General features: G+C 40.8%; 3 protein-coding genes across 4 annotated transcripts; all 3 read left to right on the top strand.

Annotated features, from left to right (window-relative positions):
- Positions 1–2,929: 2,929 nt before the first annotated feature.
- On the top strand, positions 2,930–7,800 carry LOC135332965 (tubulin monoglutamylase TTLL4-like). The gene is made up of 3 exons (XM_064527902.1): positions 2,930–3,068; positions 3,236–4,497; positions 7,325–7,800. The coding sequence occupies exons 2-3, from the start codon at positions 3,265–3,267 to the stop codon at positions 7,775–7,777; spliced, it is 1,686 nt and encodes a 561-aa protein (XP_064383972.1). The 5' UTR covers positions 2,930–3,068; positions 3,236–3,264; the 3' UTR covers positions 7,778–7,800.
- A 60-nt stretch (positions 7,801–7,860) lies between these two features.
- Positions 7,861–16,553, top strand: LOC135332959 (transcription factor RFX4-like). 2 transcript variants are annotated; one of them, XM_064527893.1, is made up of 16 exons: positions 7,861–7,996; positions 8,313–8,598; positions 8,797–8,857; positions 8,994–9,117; positions 9,406–9,573; positions 10,089–10,190; positions 10,860–10,937; positions 11,103–11,216; positions 12,420–12,469; positions 12,593–12,693; positions 12,913–12,971; positions 13,346–13,490; positions 13,721–13,815; positions 14,485–14,602; positions 14,720–14,833; positions 15,276–16,553. In XM_064527893.1, exons 2-16 carry the CDS (start codon positions 8,406–8,408, stop codon positions 16,163–16,165), a joined length of 2,412 nt encoding a protein of 803 aa, XP_064383963.1. In that variant the 5' UTR covers positions 7,861–7,996; positions 8,313–8,405; the 3' UTR covers positions 16,166–16,553. The 2 variants fall into 2 exon arrangements, with proteins under 2 accessions (XP_064383963.1, XP_064383964.1); XM_064527894.1 differs by having other exon boundaries at positions 7,875–7,996; positions 8,393–8,598.
- A 53-nt stretch (positions 16,554–16,606) lies between these two features.
- Positions 16,607–21,497, top strand: LOC135332973 (MYG1 protein C27H6.8-like). The gene is made up of 10 exons (XM_064527914.1): positions 16,607–16,722; positions 16,813–17,009; positions 17,737–17,841; positions 18,342–18,460; positions 18,645–18,759; positions 19,606–19,684; positions 20,002–20,124; positions 20,389–20,535; positions 21,140–21,174; positions 21,244–21,497. Exons 1-10 carry the CDS (start codon positions 16,687–16,689, stop codon positions 21,410–21,412), a joined length of 1,125 nt encoding a protein of 374 aa, XP_064383984.1. The 5' UTR covers positions 16,607–16,686; the 3' UTR covers positions 21,413–21,497.
- The last annotated feature ends 88 nt before the right edge of the window (positions 21,498–21,585 follow it).

Genomic DNA, 21,585 nt, shown 5'->3' with positions numbered 1-21,585 from the left:
TGAAATCAGCACTTAAGGGGAGTAGCAAAATGTCTATAGATCTATGAATAGTGTGTAATTACAGTATAGCAGATAATTTTCTGGTTGAGGGGGCAAATATTTCGTGGTTGAATCCCGAGCACGAATATTTTACCCACGATTTAATGAGGCTGTATTTTCATACACCGAGTGACGGCGAGGGTACTTGCTAATCTTATGATGGTTGTGCTTTCTGCTGCTTACTTATCTTATGAGGGCATTGACAAGAGTCAATTGAGCATACTGCTGATCTAATGAGGGTGCTTGATCTAATGAAGGTGCTTGTTAATTATACGAGCTGTTTTCTTTGAGCCAGTGACTGTATTGGACTTGTGTGTGCCATGATCTAAACAAAGCTTGAGGGGTCCCTTGCTTGGGGTCCCTTGTTTGCACGATACCATTGACTATAACCACACAATCCAATGTGAGAGTCATAGGGCTATATATAAGGAAAGAATTACTGATGCTAATGAAAGCACCGCGGGTGCTGATGCCTCGGTGGAGGTGCCAAAGCTACATAACATAAAACTACTAATAGCTAGCTTTTATACACACATTGATTATAATTATCATGACGAAAATTTTTATTTTTGCTGCATCGGAAACTCAAATAGTGGGTAATGATCGACCATGATTGTTGTTAAAAACGATCTATGCCAAAAATCAAGTCTATTGGCTGCAAGTCAGCAGAGCCTTGCAGCTCTCTTCTCACTCTTGCAGCTACCAATAGCTAGCGTTCTAGTGCAGAGCTAACTACTAAGTAGAGTAGCAAAACTCGGTGAAACAAGTTTTGCTACAGACTCTTCTGAAAAGGCTGCAATGGCATTTCAAGTAAGCAAAACTAGGCATAACTCGAGAACGAAGCTTTATTTTGCAAATCCACAAATAGCAAGCCAAGAAAACATGACTAGAAGCCTATAGAAACTCTTACTTGCACTTCATTGATCCTTGAGCAGCTGAAATAGTCTACACACACACACACACACTACCGTATACCTCGCTTGCGTATGCGCACCGAGGCATAATCAATCTCTACACTCACCTGCAGTAGCCTCCTCATCACGTCCAGGATGAGTTTTATACAAATGCTGAGGGCCCTACACAGTTAAAAAAAAGTTGGTTACGTACAAATAAAGATACAAAGCACACTATTGCATGAGATACGAATAATGAATACAGAAATTGAGCACTGTAAAAATATGGGCAGTTGAAGTAAGCAGGCTATATCCAAACAGGTGCAGGGGGACACCATTATTAATACCAAAGTAAGTAATGAAGTCAGTCTACAGCAGTATAATTGTAAATTATTATGCACTAGGCAAGGGTGTTATCATAATAGGCCACAATCATTTATTGTTTCGAAAACAGCACTGCCAGTTTGGTCAGACATCCAGTCAAACATGTCTCCAATTAAGATACACGCAAAGTGGGCTGTCCAGCACACATTCACGTATACAAGTTGATTTAATTTTGCTGGTTCCATTGAACCATGGCCAGCAACCATTCACTTCGATCTAGAGAAACACCAAGATAACAATTAATTGCAGCCCTGGAAGTGGAGACGACAGCAAAATATTATGTCCTACTCCCCACTGTACAAGCTCATGGAAATTATCATCTGGCCAACATCTGGCCTTGCTGGATTTGCTAAAAGAGTTCATCAGAGTTCATCCTGTACACTTGTACGAAGGAATAACCGAATTGCAAGAGGTGAAACGAGCACTCAGACACTATGTTATACACTGTCTATTCCCAGATCCCAAAGATCGTCCATATGAGACAAACAGGGCATACTATCCATACTATCCAACGAACACTGGTACAAGATCATGTTTACTCAGCAAGTGTGCCCAAGAATTATCGAAAGTTTCATACATTAAAGAAAGAGAGACTGAACGGATTCGACCTTGAATAGTCATCCGTGTTGCCTGGCACCGTGGAAAAAATGTCAGGCTAAGGAGACAAACGATTGGCTTACTGTCAGTACAACAATCCTGCTGCTGAACTGCACTTCTTTTCCATAATTATACTTGAAGTCATATGTGACCCATGCAGTACACTACTTAGTTAGGTGTCTTCGCTATACCGTATGTATTACAAGTACCACAAAAACATTTGCAATGTGAAAAGTTGCTAGGATTGGCCGGGGGAAACACCTAGAAACAAGAAATCCGGTGAGAGCATAACTCGACTATAATTAGGGAAACTCATCACAAAACTTAAACACTCAACAATAGAATTGGCCGGGAAAACCACCAAAATTAGTGTATAGGTGGAAAAATTATTATATATAATTATCTGAACAAATTTAATAAAATGTTGTGTGAAAATGTACATGTGAATGATGTTGTAACGGATTATTGAGCACAGCTATACTGACTCCATCTATCTATTTTAGCATGGAAGTGATGAATGACAGATGTGTATAATGCAGTGCACGATACTACTCTATTACTCTATCAACACTTTTCTGCACAGAGCCATGTTCATGACGTTGTAACGGATTGGAGTTATGCTCTCGCCTGATTTCTTGTTTCTATGCTTTTTAGTGTTTCCCCGGCCAATCCTATAATTATAGCAAAATTGATATTCATATTAAAAGTGGAAGAATGGAATTCCATTGACCATGTTCCACATGCACTATAATTATTATACAGACAAACCTGAGGATCCTCCCATACCCTTATTTATGAACATGTAGTCGATCGATCGTCCGGCCATCAGGAACAGTCGCAATACAGTACAGAAACACAATCGTTCTCATGGATGTGACTTGAAGTATGAAGTGCTGTAATGTAAACACTAATGGCTATACATACACCTGTTGCAGATTTTGTCATTCAGTCTGAGAGTAGCCTCGAATCCACGCTGATTAAAATAGTCTGATAAGAGATTTCATGTAGAGTTGTGCTTTTTGTTTGTGTGATCTTTACCATGTAGATGACCATTTGGGGGTGGATTTTATATAGGTACATGGAATACAATGGCAGATCGAGCTAGCTAGCCACTGTGGATCGATCGATTCAAGAGAATAATCACTATGTCTGCATGTAAGAACCTGCTACGTATAATTATTATGTCTATGTTAATAAAGAGATTAAGAGCTGAAAACTAGCTATTGGTACATTGGTGTGGCCTAGAGCTGAGCTAGCTCCTCCCCCAAACTGCAGGTATTTTCCAACTTTAATGCCAGCCTTCTCTTCTCTCTCCCATGCAGCTTGACAGATCTCTGATCTTTGTGCAAACATGTCTCCCCACTGGCTGTGGAGGGCTGCGTTCATCCTCTCTGCTCTCTCACTAACTGTCTCAATTATCAAGGTCCTCCCAGGTCTAATTGAAAAGGGACTCTCCGACAAGACGTGTAATCTCCACACACAGCACAAAACAGTTCATTTTGGACAAAAGAAGTCAGTTTCCATGCATCCTCAGTTTCACAATGAGTTGAGTGAGCAGCAATCGTTGATGAGGACAAGACTTACCGATATCGAATCTACTGTCCTCTTTCATCGTGCAATTTCAGGAGGCATAGTTATTACTAAAGACATCTCATTTGGACGTTATTATGCACAAAGAGATCTACAAGGCTGGACTCTTGCCTACAACAATTTCAGCTTTGAAGTAATCGAGCAATCTTTTCGAACTTCTGTCAAGCTTTCGGATTTCTCTGTCTTTGTTTGCCTTGGAATTCAATCACAAGATAAGCACTGCATTAAACCAAGCTCATTCCGTCTTTTATCACAAGCTCAGAAATATAACCAAATCCATGGATTGAGGGATATTCTGTGGAAGAAAGACGCGTTTTGTTACACTCTTAGAGAAGCTCTCAGTTCTTATCGGGGAAGAAAGAATTTCACTTTTCCTTGCTGGGTTTTGCCTATGGATCAAGATAAACTGCAGACAGTGATGGAGCAGAAACAAAGTAACTGGATTGTGAAACCAAGTGGGCAGGGGGAGGGCCATGGAATATTTGTGGTTAATTCATTTGATGAAATTGCCAAACACAAGAGCTTCAACAATTTTGTTGTTCAACCGCTACTAAAGGATCCTTTTCTAGTGAATGGGAAGAAGTTTGATTTTAGAACGTACGTTCTCGTCACATCCATAACTCCATTGAGAGCGTACATTTACAAAGAGGGGCTGGTTCGGCTCGCGTCAAGTAAATATGACAGAAATGCAACAAAAGGTGGGAAGGAACAGCAATTTCTCACCAATACTTCAATCGGAAAGAAGTACACACATTTGGCAAACTTAACTTGGACTTTTGAGAAGCTGAAAAATTACTTTGATCATATAGGAGTCGACAGCGATAGGGTGTTTGAAAATCTAAATGAAGCCATAGTGAGAACGTTACTGACTTCAGAGTACAGATTCAGCAAGCACTTTGCGGCTAATCTCGGAGGGTATGATTGTCACAACTGCTTCCAGTTGCTCGGAGTGGACGTGATCATCGACTCTAACCTTCAACCAATTGTGATTGAGGTAAGTATGCATGTGACATGTGTGAGTATACAGCCATGCATAATTATGTACACAGGTAAAGTCACATTCACCATCAACTTTCTTAGGCTATAAGTGTGCCCCCTGACCCTCAAATTTGTGTTAATACTATATTTAGGGAAATTACCAGCTAGAGTTTATGTTAAGTGTCTATAAGCAGCCAATTTCCTTTGCTAAGTAGATATTATGGAGTACCGTTTGTTGAACCAGCTGCATCAATTACTTGTTTATGAAGGCTAAGAGCAGTGTATAGGTTTCCCTGACCACAAACCTGACAGATATTACCACAAATTGCCTCTGGATATTGGATATGCTTGTGCTTGTATGTGCGTAATTTGTTGGTTTTTGATGGATCAAAATTTCATATTTTATCAGCCGATGCATTGCTTCAGTTGTACGTAAATAAACCACATGATCTATTCTCTCAGCTCGTGTTTCCACCCTATGCGGAAAAGTGCAGCAGCATGTGGGTGGGAAATTGAGGGGATTCATAACCCCGTGTGTACATGGAGTTAGCTATGCCATGTAATCAAAAATCAAAAATTGATTATGCCTTTGGTTCACATGTGTACAGCAACAAAGTCATGGTAGTGTTCAGTATAATCAGTAGCTGAGTACCTTGTCTGTGTAATTATATATACTCACTATCTCGGGGAGACTCCTAGCTTTAGGTTGATTTTCGCAAAAAGGTTATGTATAGCATTGCATGTCGTGTACCATCTACCCTTAGGGATAGAGATACACTGGTGTCTCAAAATGCTTGTCCGGCCAAAGGTTTTTGTGTGCTTTTTAGCAAATCTGTATACATGTAATCAAATTTATAATGTGCGATTTTATGTCATAGGGTAATGGCTTCATAAGACGTACATTTGTGTAGATTGGATTAGGTCAATGCATGGCTTATTAGAAGCTAGGGCTTCGATGAATTCTGCTTTCATGTCATTAATTTGTGATCTGTTCTTAAATCGCTTCCTAAGTTGATTTTAACGGCTGCTCTAAAATAATTATTATGCTAGTATAGTTGTGATTATATCTTTGTTACATTTTGCTTGTTAAGACATTAATGTTTTGCTATAGCTAGTACTCATGAACAGATGTCCATCCAATACTATTTGTGTGTCCGAATAAAATAACTATAATTGCATGGAGTCTGTCTTGTTTCTTACTCTGAGCCGGTTAGGGTTTCTCAGTATATACAGAGATCCTCTGAAACTACTACACTTCATTTTGTGCCTGCATGTTCTTATTTAGGAGCCTGAGCTCATGCAGTGAGTAACCTCGCTCTAGCTCTGTTAATTGGGACGATCCTATAAAACACTTCACTGTATGCAGTGCTAGGATTTTAGTTTCCTACTCTTAATTCGATTTGAGAGGTACAGAGTGTATACATAATTACATAACTCATCCATTTTAGCTGCCCACTTCCTGTTCTCTGTTACATCATGGTTTCAATCATCAGTGAAGTACACTTATTGTTGTCTAACTCTTAGTTACCATGGCGAGTAAGTAGTTGTGTGCGTGTGGGGATACTTAACACAGACTATGTCTTCTATCTTTGTGGTGAAAAGATGTGTGCATACACTGTGGTTGAAACCATGCTAAGCTATGAAGTGTCAGCTTTGCTAAGTGCTTTGAATTTTTACAGGCGGGTACATTTTTATATGCTAAATTTGTATATGTGCTAGTCAGGAATTTCATCATGATTAGTTTGGTCATGCAGTGTTTTTGTGAGTAACAAAATTGGAATGCACACACTCCTATACACAATAATAGTATGTATAGCACGTGCTAGTGTTAATGGTTCCACAAAAGAATCAGAATTAATTTTAAGATTTATGTAGTACTTGTTGCAGTCTACAAACATCTGTGTACACGGTAAGTGGTATAGTTAACATGTTATAAGGAAGTCTATATGAACTCAAATATTGACTGTCCGTCTAATACAAATTAGTGCCAGTGAAGCCAATTTTTAGCTTGTCATCATATTCACCGATCCAACTGCTTCCCATGTCATCTCACATATCAGAAATGCACTTTTTTTTTATACATGTATGCACCTTGTTGAGCTCACTGGCTAACTTTCACCATGTCCACGAGTATACTTCCTCTCCACAGTCCGTTCATAATTTACGTGATCATGCATTGATTGTTACAGCAATTGGCATGGAAAAATAATGAGCTATTTCACCTACTAGACCTCTATCACAGTAATGTGTCCCCTTCAACTAGAATTACATATTAATTAACGATTTAATCGTCGGCAATCAATAATCATCAAAACAGTGCACCTGTACGCATTTGTATCCAATGATGACATTTGACCATGAGTGCTATATAGAGCTTGTCATTTATAAGGATTGCCTTTATGGTGATTCTTGCTATTTGATCCGAGTGTAGAAACCATTGTTAATGTGTGAATAAGAGTCCCAAGTGCACAGAATGAGCTTGTGATTCTGTTGATGCTGTCCTCAGAAAACGTAAACCGCATTTGCCTCACACAGCTTGTTACTCTATTAATGTTGTGGTTTGGTACTTACATGTTTTCTGATTTTCTATAATTGATATTTCTTTGAAGAGCTGTGTGCTCGTATAGTATCAAGTGTTCGAAAGGATCTGTAAGAGAACACCAGCTCTTTGCAGTAATCTGTGTATGTGACAACCTGAGTTGTGGTTTTGTTACCTATGTCACAGTTTCATATCTAAATACCTTGCCTGCACATGTACAGCAAATAAGAACCCATTCTATAGTTGAAGCAGGATGCAATTAATGCATGCGTTCAAATTTCAAATTCCTTTTTCTCCACTGCAGGTAAATGGCCTTCCTTCGATGCAGCTGTCACATGAGTTAGGAGCACCTCCAGATCCTAATAATCCATACACTGCTACCAAGTATGGACTGATGCACGATATGCTACAAATTCTCTTCCAGCCAAATTCTGCAGTTGATGAATTAATCGCAGATTTGCAGTTTTTAAAAGTCGGATTAAGTCCTGGCCCTCTCTGCAATCTTTACCATCACACTGCTTGTATTGACTACAAAGAGGTGCAAAAGCTGATTGACTCAAAGCGAGAGTTTGTCAATAAGGGTGGTTTTGAACGGATTTATCCCTCCACTGATGGGCAGAAATACTCCAAGTTGATTCACCACATGCATGATCTGATATTGAGAAAATTCGGGACTCTACAGCTTCCTAGAACACTTTGGAAAGTACATCACTTATATACAGCTATAGAGAGATTGAATTATGCTCACTTTTTATGACTTTGGTAATTTTCATGACACTGTGCAGTTTTGTGAGCATGCGCATTAGAATCTACACTTCCTGAAGCCACATGGTCACTACTGCCTCAGGCAGGGCTCACTGTTTGATATAAAATTACCCCCTGCGTCGTCCAAGCAGCTCATTCTCTTAGGGGAGTAGTAACTCTGCACAGGTCTCTCTTAAAGCCTTGGCTGCGACAGCTCACTTTACTGCAGTTGGTAAGTTGCAGTAATAAAGCCTAGCTAGACATCTCTAGTCTAGCTAGCTAGACGTAGTGTTAGTAATTTGCTTCACGGTACTCATTTCTCATTGCATGTTAGCTGCAGCATTATGTGCACCAAGTCTAAGTAGCGTAGAAGAGATATGTTTGTATTGTCTATGCGCCGCTTTGGCTGGCCTTTTAGCTGAACGTGGTTTGTTTACTATCAGATTGTAGTTAAATGATATTCATAGAGCTGCAAACTGTCTGCGGTTTGCCTGCAGGCACTACAATGTCTATCTACATATCACTGACTTCTCCTCTTTCCATTGCAGCTTGACTGTTTTTACAGCTGCTGCTAAATAATTATCCTCGCTTACAAAGCAATTCATACAAATTCTCTTCCAACGAATAGCCCACACATCACAATGTCTTCTGAGACTCCCACTTTGTCACCTGAAGAGGTCGGATGCTATGAGGAATGCGTGGTGACTGATCACTTCGGTCTCCTGGTCTCCCCTACCCCAGCAGCTGGATCGCAACCTTCCTCCCCTTTTGCTGAGGGTGCCACAGATCGAGCAGGGATTCCAAAATCATCTTCCGGCAAAGTCACAAAGAAAAGTACGGTCTGATTTCTGTTCCGTCTATTTGTCATGCATTCAGACCCTAAGGGTAAAGTTTGTTTTAGGTCCTACCTTGTTTTTCAATGTTGTCCGCAGTGTCTGTGGAAGTTTACACGGAGTTGTTTTGAAGTTGTTTGTTTGATACTGTCACCTTTACCCTGTAGTTTTTAATCACTGTTATTATTCATTTCTTCAGGTCGCCCAAGACCAAGAACACCAAAGGATAAAAAATGCTCAAGCCCCCTCATCATGAAATGGTACATTCAATGGTTTTTGACTCATAGTATGCGATACAAATACAAGTTTCTCTCGTGTGATTCGCTAAAATTAACGCATGTAGTTGTCAATGAGCACGGTATACTTTATTTGATACACTTCCTCTCCTTCCCTCAGGCTTGGTGATAATTACGAGGACACCCCTGGCGGCTGTCTGCCACGCAGTGTACTTTATACTCACTACCAGGACTTTTGCAAAAGGAACCAGCTCGAACCATCCTCTGCCGCCAGCTTTGGAAAGGTGAGGGGAATTTGTAATTCAAGAAAAAATTGGTTTTTGAATATAGTATTGTAATCCTTTCAATCCTGAAGAAACCTACTACTTAAACTGTTCAAAAGTATAACGTTTAAATCATGTCGTAGCATTATAAAAAAGCAGTTGTCCTTTAGTGAACTGATGATAAGTTATTGAGTTACTAATTCTCAATGTAGTGTGTGACTGTCAATATGGTATAATCAACCACTAACACCTTCAAACCAGAATCTTGATCGGTATTATTTACTGCCTGGTTTTACTGCGTCTTTGCAGATAATTCGTCTCAAGTTCCCCAATCTTCGAACTAGACGCCTGGGCACCCGTGGACAGTCCAAGTACCATTACTACGGGCTGGCCATCAAGGAGACCTCCATCTACTTCCGCTCTACCTACTCCAAGAAGGGCCTCACTCGCTTCTCAAATGCTTGCATTAAGAGAGAGGTGAGAGGGATCATCATCATCATTTTAGACCCTAATGGAATTATTCCGTTACAAATCATTGGATTGGGTATTAATATAATGGTGTTCATGCATGTGCAAACTTGGGGTTTGGTATCATATTTGGAGCTCTAGAGTCTTGTCGATTAAAGTTCAATGAGCACATCCTGGTTGGAACTGTACCAGGCACCACCGGTAGTACCGGACAACATAAAGATTGCACACATGCTGTGATATAATAGTCAAAGTGTATACACACTACTCGACTCTGCACATACTCAGCCGTACACTACTCACTGCATGGTGGGTGAACATTCCTACCGATCAAACAACATTGGGAAAAATGTTCCAGTTTACGTGCACAGAAGCCTAGTGTAATAAATATTTCATTGTCGGTGGTTTTATTGGAATGCCAGTTATGTATTTGACTATTAAACTTAACCACAACGTTTTGAAACATCGACTTATCATCGATTAATAGTCCTCATTCATCCTGTTTTTGTTTATTTCCTCCACAGTCGGGACAGACGTACAACCCCAGCGCTAAGACTGGTATCCTTTTACCAGAGTTTCCCAAAATCAAAGACCTCAAATTTACAGAGCCATTTCCCGTTGATAAGGTGAGAATACCTGAGACTTAAAAATATAAAGCAAGTAGTGAATGCACTTTGATAGGACATTCACAATAATGCTGTAGCTATCTTTATCATCTTGGAGTAGTGTATTTTAAGCTATAGTGTCGATCGAATACTTTGATAGAAAACGAAGCACTGCGCTCATACAAAGCATTCCCTGGAATTTGAAACCTTCTAAATAAGGAAGTACTCTTACCTGATGAATATCAACTTTCTTATTTGCCCACACTTTAACCGACATTGCAGTTAACATAGCACTGCCTATGCTTCTATTTCGGATGATTGTGGTTTAGCAACTTAGCCACAGTGTGACCTCACTCTTGCTCTCTAGCTGCTTAGCCTGTACGTTACACACTGCACTTTGCAAGGAAGCCTTGCGTTGTGCTTCCAGGGGATAATTATTATGTTGTGTTTGTGTAGTAGCTTGCATGAGTACGTGCCAATAGTTATTTGAAATTCATTTAAAAATAGTTGTGGTCAGTGAAAACTAAATTGGCATAATGGGCTATGAACTGGGATAGATGCCAATTGGTTGTCACGGAGAATAAGTAGCTTGTTTGTTCTTCAAGTGCGTGCAATTGTGCCATGTTATCAAACAAGAACCACCACCAGACTGAGTTCATACATTACTCTTCTACCTCTTCAATTACACAGGTGGAAACATTCCTGCTCATGTACAGAGCTCACTGTCAGAGAATACTGGACGCTATTGTGCGGATTAACTTTCAAGAAGTGAGTATTAGTAAATCCTGTTTAGATAATTTATTGTTTACAAGGAAATACACATTGTTTTCCTGTAAAAGCGTTTGATCTCATTCATATAACCGTCGTTGTTTTTCCTGCGTGTAGTCTCGATTCAGCAGCCTTATAATAATTGTTTGCATCAAATTTTCTCAGATTCAAGATTTCCTGGTCCACTTCTGGCAGGGCATGCCAGCACACATGCTTCCAATTCTCAGCAGCCAAACTACAGTGGACCTGGTGGTTGTCTGTGACTTCATTCTCTATTCTGTGAGTACCGCGTACAAGTATATAGCTATAAAGTTGAGGAAATTTAGTTGAGTGCATTGTTTTGGAATGTGAAAAGTAGTTTTACTACCTGTCATTGAATTGAGTTATGCTCTCATCCTCATCCCCATTGAGTTAATTTAGATTTTTCAATGAAACTGTCTATAAAGTGGCAACAAGTGCAGAATGAGCAGTGCGTTCGTAGGTCTCACAGTATTAGAGCATGGTTGCGTGAAGCCCATGTCATGTTCTGCTGATGACAAGCTATGCTCAAAATGTCCACAAGAACATGGGAAAGAAATAGGCGTTTATTAGGCGAAAACAAAAATAATAATGATGAAAACCTTCTCGACAACCGCCTGCAATTACCATTCAGCTTTGATAGGCGCTAACTATGAAAACTCTCTGTCACCAGGGTGATCGTAGCTTAGAGCGATCTCATAGAAATATCACTCATTGTTGGAAGAAGCCATCAATAATTAGTTCTGGTTAGCGACTTGCAATAATCCACTTTTGGTTTGTTTGTCACATCACTCAAGCATGCAGTTATACACAGCTAACGGACAGGAATGCTTTATTGGCCCAATTTGCATGCAAAAACACATGATCTTCAAGTGTATGTTTGTGCCGACAGCTATGCTAACGGAATTAGTAATATCGTTTGTTAGATCACAATAGGAGACAAGTCAAGCAGCTAATTTTACATTCATCAGGGCCTAATTATCCAATCAGCACGCTGCATGTCTGTGGTTAGTTACTGCATGCGGAGTTAATTACATAGCCATGCGTGCGACCTTAATAGTATAAGTCAAGGAAATTTTCCTTTAATTCTCACAATCTAACTGAATGGGATTGTTGCTATAGATACTTGCTTCTTGTAGTCTCTATTAACGTCCAAATTTCTCACATGTGACACATGTGTAGGTAGTGAAGGTAGTACCAGGCACTTTGCAGCACTGTCATTAGATCACCTATCAGCCCATCACCAGCCGGGCCTTTGTAGTGAGATTTGAAACTGATTCATTGGAATGAGATTGCAATGTGTTTATGTGGGTGGTTGCTTAAAAATAGATGCTGTTTATAGATTATAGAGATGTCTATTACATAATAGTAATTAGGGTAAGTTGTGTAATGCTGAATGTATTACTGCTTCCTGCATGCTCATTATACCATGCTGGATTTACATGCATACTTGTCTCCATGCAGGCCATCTGTGAAGTGCTGATTCCTGCAACCCTGCAATCAGTCTCTGAAAGGTACAGTATACACATTGAATATATTTGCACTGCACATTACTGCATCACATAGTTTGATGTGTGTGTATATAGCTATATAATACAGCATCTTTTTATTCAACTCCTTATTGACCGTCTGTGCAGCTTGAGGGAGAGCATTGAGAATTTCTCTCACAATCTGGTGGAATGGCTGTTCACTGCACTCCAGGACCTACCAGCTCCTCTCGGCATTCGCAAAGTACAGAGTACGTTGCATGAAAACTTGAGTAATGGCGCATGTTAATGGATACTTTTTGTATGGGTGTAGTCCTCAACTGTATATGCTTCTGCATGCAAACAAATTATCTTGAGTGCATGCTAATCGATACTTTGTGTGGTCTTGTTTCCATTTCCTTCCTATAGCTAACTCCTTTGATGTTGCCTTGTCGATAATAATATTAATTGAATATAATTTATTCTTGCAGCTGCAGAGATGTTTGGCAAATGTCTGAGGAAAGAGTTATCACTTCTGCAAATAGCAAAGGTAACAACAAGCATGACTGTAGTAATGCTAAACCCTATAACTTTCATCATGGTGGCTTCAGTTAGTAGACTTTCTGACGTTTGGGTAATTTCTTAGTGTATGCTTTACGTGATCAACCCCACCCTAGGCACTATAGCTACTGCCTGTGAAAACATTGAACAACAATCATTGAGATAATTTGAAGTTGATGGAATTTTATTAGCAACAAACAACAATTGCTCTCAATCTATAAAGTTTGCGGGTTTTCATTCTAGTGCTGAGAGTTGCTTGCTCCTTTACTTCTGGATGCGCATGAGTTCACTATAATATATACATGCATCTTTGGTGCCTGCCTGTATGCCATTAACCCCGTCCCGTGTTGCTACCCCCTGCAGAATGCTCGCACCGTGATACGAAGCAGCGACACCATGACGTGTATCATTAACGACTGGAGGGTCCTGGACACAGAGACTGTTATTGCTCAGGCCAGGTGTAACGGACAACATCTCTCAGAGCTATCAATGGCTCTATTCAGAGAATGTAAGTCTTAGCTGGATCCATGCATGCAATTGAACTGTATTACTCACGACTAAAATTGGTTGTAAACAATCATCTAAGTATCCAGTCTATGTTTTTATGTGTGAGATCATAAATGCTGTACGTGCCATGTGCCCTCCATATTAGTAGCTGCATGGTGATCCCACTTAAACAAACACGCAATGACGCTCTTATAGTTCCAAGTGATCACATGCATTATTTTCTGTATACAGTTTCAAGCGAGCTGGAGCAGATGTTTATCAAGCAGTCAACACTGGAAGTATACTTTGAGTGGCTCGACAGCGTCATTGAGAGAAATGTGAAAGAGGTAAGGATGATGCCATTACACTTCCTGCATTAATTGCCTACATGTATAACAATAGCATTTCTGATTGCAAAGTCTGCAAACTTAAACACACAGAATCGATATGTTTACTAGAGAGAGAGTATGCGTATAGTTGCCTGTAATTTTCCGTTTTCGAGTAATTGCGTAGACTGCCGAGTATTTTATTTTCCTGAAGCTATCTGACCACATCAAGAGGTCAGACCATCTAACTGCCATTCCTCAAATCAGGCTTCTCGCCAGATTGGATTACCGCTCGAGTTCCTTCTTCTTTCAAGCTTTGTTAAACAATAAGAATGAGATAATTGAGAGCTGCCATGATTGCTTGACAACAGCAAGTCAGCATGAAACTGTTCCTCCTATAGCAACTGCATGTGTCTGTGGCTTCATCTCTATACGTGTACTGCAGCCTTATAAAGGCTACTTGAATTTCAAACCGCTTTTCAAAATCAAACCAGCTTGCATATCGATTCGTGTTAAACTTGATACCTTAATTTTAGTTAGAAAGGGATTCAATATAGTGTGTGTACTTCTGCAAAGGGCTTCTTCCTTGTCATAATTTATAGGCAAACCGATGCTGCAATGCCATGTCTTATGTGTATGCATGTAATTAGTTATGCATACACCTATTTAAATATGTCTATTTTTCTACAGCCTGCCGACAAGGGTTTATCTCAGTTGGCTAACCTCTCAGTGGACTTTCAGAATGTGTGGAGTTGCTTCAGCCTCTCTATTGAGCAAGAGCTCATGATGAACAATGGAAACTCCCTCGGTGAGTTGTGTACACTAGCTTTAAATCTGTAGATAAAGCCCCACCCCCACCATGCTGCATGATGTCGTTTCAATCACAAGCGGTGATATTACACTTTGTTTGTCTCTCCACGTACAGAGTCATTCCGGATGATAGGGGCAGTACTGCAAGAGTACGTAAGCTATGTCGTGGAGCTACTGCAATATCGTTCTGTTGAGAAACAGTACAGCAACGTACTCATCATCCCTGGATGTAAGTTTGTGCACGTACACACTGTGCAATACATACTTAAAGCTGTAATTTAGGGGGGGGTACTTCAACTACATGTATATAGGCACCAAATTACCGTATAGCGCGAAATTTTCGAGGGGCTTAATTTTCGTGGATTTCGTGGGTTAGCAATCCACACGAAAATTAAGTCCACGAAAATCGTTCTTTACCTGCTATAACGTGCAGGATCTAAAGGCGTGGCTTCCGGTAAGCAGTCATTCCGCGAACATTGTGCAACGAAATGGCTTTTAGAGGCCAATCCACGAAATATAAGTGCCTCGAAAATTTCGCGCTATACGGTATAAGCCGAGATTTGTTTTATCGAAAGAGCTAGGCATGCATGCAGTATGCTGTATATTGCATGTGTATTGTATTATGCATTGTTGAGCTGGCATTATATGGTTTCTCTTGTGTCAATCCACAGGCTCACCACCACCTTTTGATCCTAGGCACTTCAACAACTGCCCCCCTGGATTTCAAGCATCCTTTCTTCCCCCCTCCCCTCTCCAGACTCCCTCCAAATCAATCAGTTACTTTCACATGTTCGGACAGCAAAGACAAATAACTGACTACCCCACAGATGCCTACTATCTTACTCACCCCCAAACAAGCCCTAACTTTCTGCCAATCACTGATAATTTTTGCGACTCTTTCTTCAAGCAAGAATATGGCAGTTATAGTCACCCATCGTGCAGTGTACCCTCCACTCTTCCACTTGAGAACGAAACTTTCACAGCTGGATACATGGACAACCCCCTCACACCTCAATCCTCTCACCACTCATTGAGCTCCCCTCTCTCCCATTCCACTCTAGGATCATCCCCGGAGCCTAACCTTGAGATCGACTTCTCTCGTCCCCACTCACAGATTAGTGCTCACAGTATTGGTAGTCCCATTATGGCTGATGTACCTCATATGGCTGACACTCGATCCCACTCTTCCGCCAGTAGTGGATGCACTAGTCCACTCACACACGACCCAGAGTGCACACTCAATATCGCAGCTTCTCTTGAACTCGTTGCTCAAGGTAACAACTCTACTGGAGTTAGTTACGAGTACCTACCACATGAGAGAGATAACCTTATTGCTAGCTACCCTGCTGATCCTTATGCTGCTCAACTACCAACTCCATGTGGTATGGGAGGCTTCGGGACTGAAAGCATTGGCTATGCTCAATACGAATACGATCTTCTTAACTTTATGACTTCCGAGGCTGATGAGTTATTGGCAGATCCATTTAGCGGCAAAGAAACAAAACCTTCTCTCTCCCAACTCTCCAGCCCCTGTACCCCAGCTACTACACCGATACATTGATATCAACTTTACTCTTTGACGAAAACAAAACTGACATAAAGTTCCATGTATACTTGATGTAACAATTATCTCTACAATTCCCAAAGACATAATAATGGTGCTAATCACCATTACTTTTTGTACCGCATGTACACGTACTGTTGAGCAACATTTTTATATCAAGTAATTATAGCTTGTAAATTAGATACAAATTTTTTTATCCAAATGTTGGAGTCATAATTTTTTTAATACTTTACTGTAATTCAGTGTTTCAATGTCTTGTATATAGCACCATTTTGATCACCTATAGACTCCACTCATCAATTCAACAACATATTAGCATATCACTCAGTTTTATCGTTCACTTCATGTGTTGCAAGCATTAATTATTGTTAAAGCAGTTTCATAATTATTATCCGAGATCGAATCATGTGTTTGGGCATGCGCACAAGGCGCGCGGTCATGCGCATGCTGCATGTGCATGGTAAAGGATCGCTGGAGCTGTGGAGGCTGAGTGATTTTACTAGACTGTTATAAAATGAATGTCAGGTTTACTACTGACTAGATCTTTAACCAAGGTAATTTAGCTTATATTTAGTGTTACATTCTCTGTAAATATGTGATAAAAGAATATCATGAGTACATACTAAGAATACTTTTTTCCCCAGACTTTCCATTGGCTGTATAGAAGTGTTCAGTGTTCAGCGGCAACCCTTCACCCACTCAAAATGGCCGCACCCAGTGAGCCCAATCCAAAAAAGTCCTGCTCAGGTGTCCTCATTGGCACACACAATGGGGCGTTTCATTGTGACGAAGCCCTCGCCTGCTACATGCTCAAACTCTTACCGGAGTACAAAGATGCTAGGTGACTAATAGTATGCTTTGAGGGAAAAAGTGATGAGGGCAAAAGTGATGGAAAGTTGCTGGGTATAATTTTATAGTTGTAATTATGCGCTACCTAGACTGAAAAGTAATTTTGAGGTATCCATAATTAATGTAGAGCTCCATGTGGCTACAGAGATTATTTTTGGTGGCGCCTTGCTAAATGGAGGCCAGTATCACTTCTTTTTTCAGAAAGCTTGAGGATGTGTGAGACACGTCGTCCACATAAGAAGCATCGTCCTCCACCTGTAGATGCCACAAAAAGGCCCAGTGGAAAGCCAAGGAAACACTCCAGGGTCATCTTTCAGACCTGAGCCTCGAGTTCCAAGATGTTTAGGGCGGCCTAGAATCGAGGATACCACTTGTTTTATAAGGCGCCCTTCTAATTATACGCCTCTTTGGCCTCTTAGGACCAAATCTAATTTTTCTGTCTGTAATTATAGCCCTTAGCTAATATCGTAATTATTGAAAAGCGGCACCTCTTTTAGAAGAAGCACGGTAAATAGCTAATCTCAGGGGGTGTTATTGTAAGTTTTCACCACTGTCCCTGATAGTTATAGGGTCCTTGACATACTGAGGTTCCTCTCTCAAGAAATACAGTCTCAGTTTAATTGGTTTCTGATCCTTCTATATTACGTTGGTATGTTTCTTTGTTGATATTCCATAGCCAATAAACTTGCCACTCACTATTCTTATATTTCATGATGCAGGATTGTCCGTACTCGAGATCCTGAGCAACTGTCGCAGTGTGACATTGTTGTGGATGTGGGTGGAGTCTATGACCCTAGCAAGCACAGATACGACCACCATCAACGGTGATACACACACACACACACACACACACACACACACATCTCAGTAATGAGTATTGGCTAGGGCTAGTTTGATATATCCACTCCGTATGAACACAATAAGCTCTCTATTCGAATTTTTATTGAACTGCCTTACTATTGTATAGCATCACTGTTTTGGAGGTGTCTATGGGATTTAAAAGTCCGGCACTGTTTTAGTATCCCGAGCGTAGCAAGGGTACTACATGTACCTTGAGGGCTTCAGACACAGGGTCCAGATACTTGTGTGCCCATGCACAAACCTTGCCCTCGAGGCTTGACTACAATACAATTACTTAACAACGGGCATGCGCACTAGTATCTAAATGAGTTAGACATTGTTTTGTCAGTGTCCGTGTGATTTAGCATCCCTCAGGTACATGTAGTACGTACTTTTGAGCTTCTAAATCTCGTAGACACCTCCAAAACAGTGTCTATATCTCTTTGTGTAGCTAATTTCATGAATGCTTTCTTTATGAACCCAGGTCTTTCAATGGCTCTATGAGCAGCCTCAGCAGTGGAGGCAAGCCGTGGACCACCAAACTGAGCAGCGCCGGACTGGTCTACTTGCACTTTGGACGAAGTGTCATAGCCACCATTGCAGGTAGTACACTATTTTGTGATGGTTTCTGGATTTTAATCAGAAAGCGATACAAAGATACCTTTTGATCCGTTTTAGCTAGTTTATGTGGGGTGTGCATGCGTGCCTTTTATTTTCTAAGCACACTAGTCATTTGTAATTTTATTTTTGGCCTATCAGAGATATTGGTGACCTTTACCCTCCCCAGGCCTTGAGTCTGACAATCAGCTGATAGAGGAACTCTACAATAATGCATACTCCAGCTTTGTAGAGGAGGTGGATGCCGTGGACAATGGTATCAGCGATAGAGACGGAGCACCGAGGTAACGGAGTGAGACATTTTTTAGGCTGCAAAAACACTGGTCATGTCTTACAGTAATGTACTTCCGCTGTGTTGTGGCTACACAGTATACACATGTAACACCCGTCTTATGTACGACCATTGACGTCAGGGTGTCATACAGGGGAAAAGGGGGATATCCCCCTAGCTCCAACCCCCCCCCTTTTTTGCATTCAGGTTCTAGTGTATGACTGAGTGTCCATAGCTAGCAATTTTACATACTATAAAACAGGGTTTTGAAATAACAGTTGACCTTTTTTTTAGCAAAATGTTCTGGTTACTTTTCTATTTCCCCCCTCTACTTCAAAATCCTGTATGACACACTGGACGTGGCTGCTAGTGTGGCTTACAGGTTTTCTTATGGGCCACACGGGATGGATGATCAGGGTTCTGCCAGTTTAAATCAATGTATCTTGGGGTGGTTCGACCAGTGTGGGCAGGCAGATCCCTTTGAGATTTCTTCACACCATTTTTGCAAGCTAGGCTTAGGCTTAATTGTCAACGTTTTACAGGCAGACTAGCTACTACGTAGTATGCAAGGCTCCTCATCATTTCTTTCATTACTGTATTGTATGTACCGTATTACTAGAATGTTTTGCGAGAATCAAACATTTGCGAATTTTGCGAGGGTTGATCAATTCGCAACAATAAAATCCGTAAAACCTAAATTATTACTAGTAAATACACACGATCCTTGCCAGAACGCAATAGTTAGATCCCAAAGGATCAAATTTTCTGCTGATTTAGCTCATTCGCAAAGGTTTTTCACCCGCAAAATATTCTAGTAATACGGTACTTTATCATAATTATCGTTGTATTTTCCTTACAGGTACAAAGTGACCAGTACCATTGGTAGCAGAGTGGGACGTCTCAATCCAGCCTGGAATGATACAAACAAAGACGCTGATGTATGTAAACTGGGAGCATGGTAGAGCATGTTTAGAGGCTACCAGTAGGTGTATTGTAGTGTTTAGTGAAGCACGTACGCCCCTCCCCCCGGGCTCCCCGGTAATGTGTGAGTATTTGCGCTTTTTCACTTTATCTATGTTGCTCCAATGCTTTTAATACGTGAATGCACCAGTATCTGTTGTAAGATGCAGTGTCCTTTCTTAATGCAGTCCTAAATTTATCTGAGGTGGTTCCATTGCTAGCTGTTTGGATGTGTTCCTTCGTTTCAGCGCAATGTCGTAACGAGTGGTGTACTTAACCCCTCCCCCTTTCACAGGCTAGGTTCCAGTGTGCCATGAAGCTGGTGGGAGGAGAGTTTGAGCAGTGTGTGAAGGGACTGCAGAATGTGTGGCTACCTGCCCGGATAAACGTCAGGAGCGCCATCGAGAAACGATTAGAGGTACGGAATCCTAACTCATGCATCCAATAGTGGTAATTAAAGGAGCAATTCAATTTATGATTGTAAACGGAGGAGTATAGTCAGGGTCAAAGGTCTTACGGTTACAGACAACTTATCTACTAGCTTCCTTTGGTGCCTCCAACCGGAATGAACATTCACGTGATTGAAGGTAGAGTCCTCTGAAAGCAGATTTTGATTAAGACCTTTTACCCTGACTATCCTCTGGATTATTCGTTATTTTGCACTGCATGCTCCCGTCTGCAGGTACACTCGAGTGGTGCAGTGTTGAGACTGGAAGAGGCATGTCCCTGGAAGGAGCACCTGTTTGAGCTGGAGAGAACTCTCGGCCTCTCGGAGAGTGCAAAGTTTATGCTCTACAAGGAGGGAGACTCGGACAAATGGAGGGTACAGGTGAGCCAGGGGGTGCTCTGAATACTTTTTAGATAGACTCGCGAGCAGTCACTTTTGTATGGCGAAAATAAGCTGGTCAAACTTCGTGTAGAGACTTGTGGTGCACAGTCAGAATATCAGTTTTAAGTGGCTGTGGTATTCGTGACGTCAGTCTACTGTACGTGATACTTAGATTTAGCTAGGCTATCTAAAGTCCGTTTGTGTTGAGTTCGACTTCATAAAGTTGTCATAACTTGTTATACTTCACAAAGTTTCAAAACTATCTATAATTATGCTGTAGAACTGATAAGCTCCAACCAGCTAAAAAACCACATAACTTCCGGGGCCGAACTCAATGTAAATAGACTTTAACTGATCACCTTTCCATTGATTAATTAGCTAACAGGATCGAACAGCACATGTAGTGGAGGGTGTATGACGAAGATGTTGAACGCTGCATATGTAAAAACAGCATAAGTTGATTGTACTTCTTCCGATCATAATCTAGGCGTCTGTACTTCTACAGGACCTGACATTTATTATACCAGCAACTACCTTCTTTCCTTGTTGCATGAATTGCTGCTAGAAGGTCACATGTCATTCGTTGATCTCTCGCTCCTCATAGGCAGTACCTCTACATGAATCTGGATTTGAAAATAGGTGAGGAGGATCTAACTACAATACAGTACATGCTTTAAATTAGCATTAACCACTGCTTAATTTCCCTAGACTTTCTCTTCACACTGCCTGGCGTGGTCTGCGAGACGAGGAGCTGTCTAGTGTGAGTGGTATCCCAGGCTGTGTGTTCGTTCACTCCAGTGGGTTCATTGGGGGCAACTTCACGTACGAGGGAGCTTTGGCAATGGCCGTCAAGAGTATAGAAAGTGCCTCAAACTGAAATACTTTATGGCGTACAAATGTATATATAATTATAATGCTATCATGAGTATACTAATCACATTCAAAAAGATATTGTCTTGGTATATAGGAACAGAAATGAATGATACCATTTTTGCTCTCAACAAAGTGTAAAGTGATGCATGCACTAGATATATAAGCTTATATAGCACA

Source organism: Halichondria panicea, chromosome 3 (genome assembly GCF_963675165.1).
Source record: "Halichondria panicea chromosome 3, odHalPani1.1, whole genome shotgun sequence".
Taxonomy (NCBI): Eukaryota; Metazoa; Porifera; class Demospongiae; order Suberitida; family Halichondriidae; genus Halichondria; species Halichondria panicea.
This window is presented reverse-complemented; position numbering and strand designations above follow the sequence as displayed.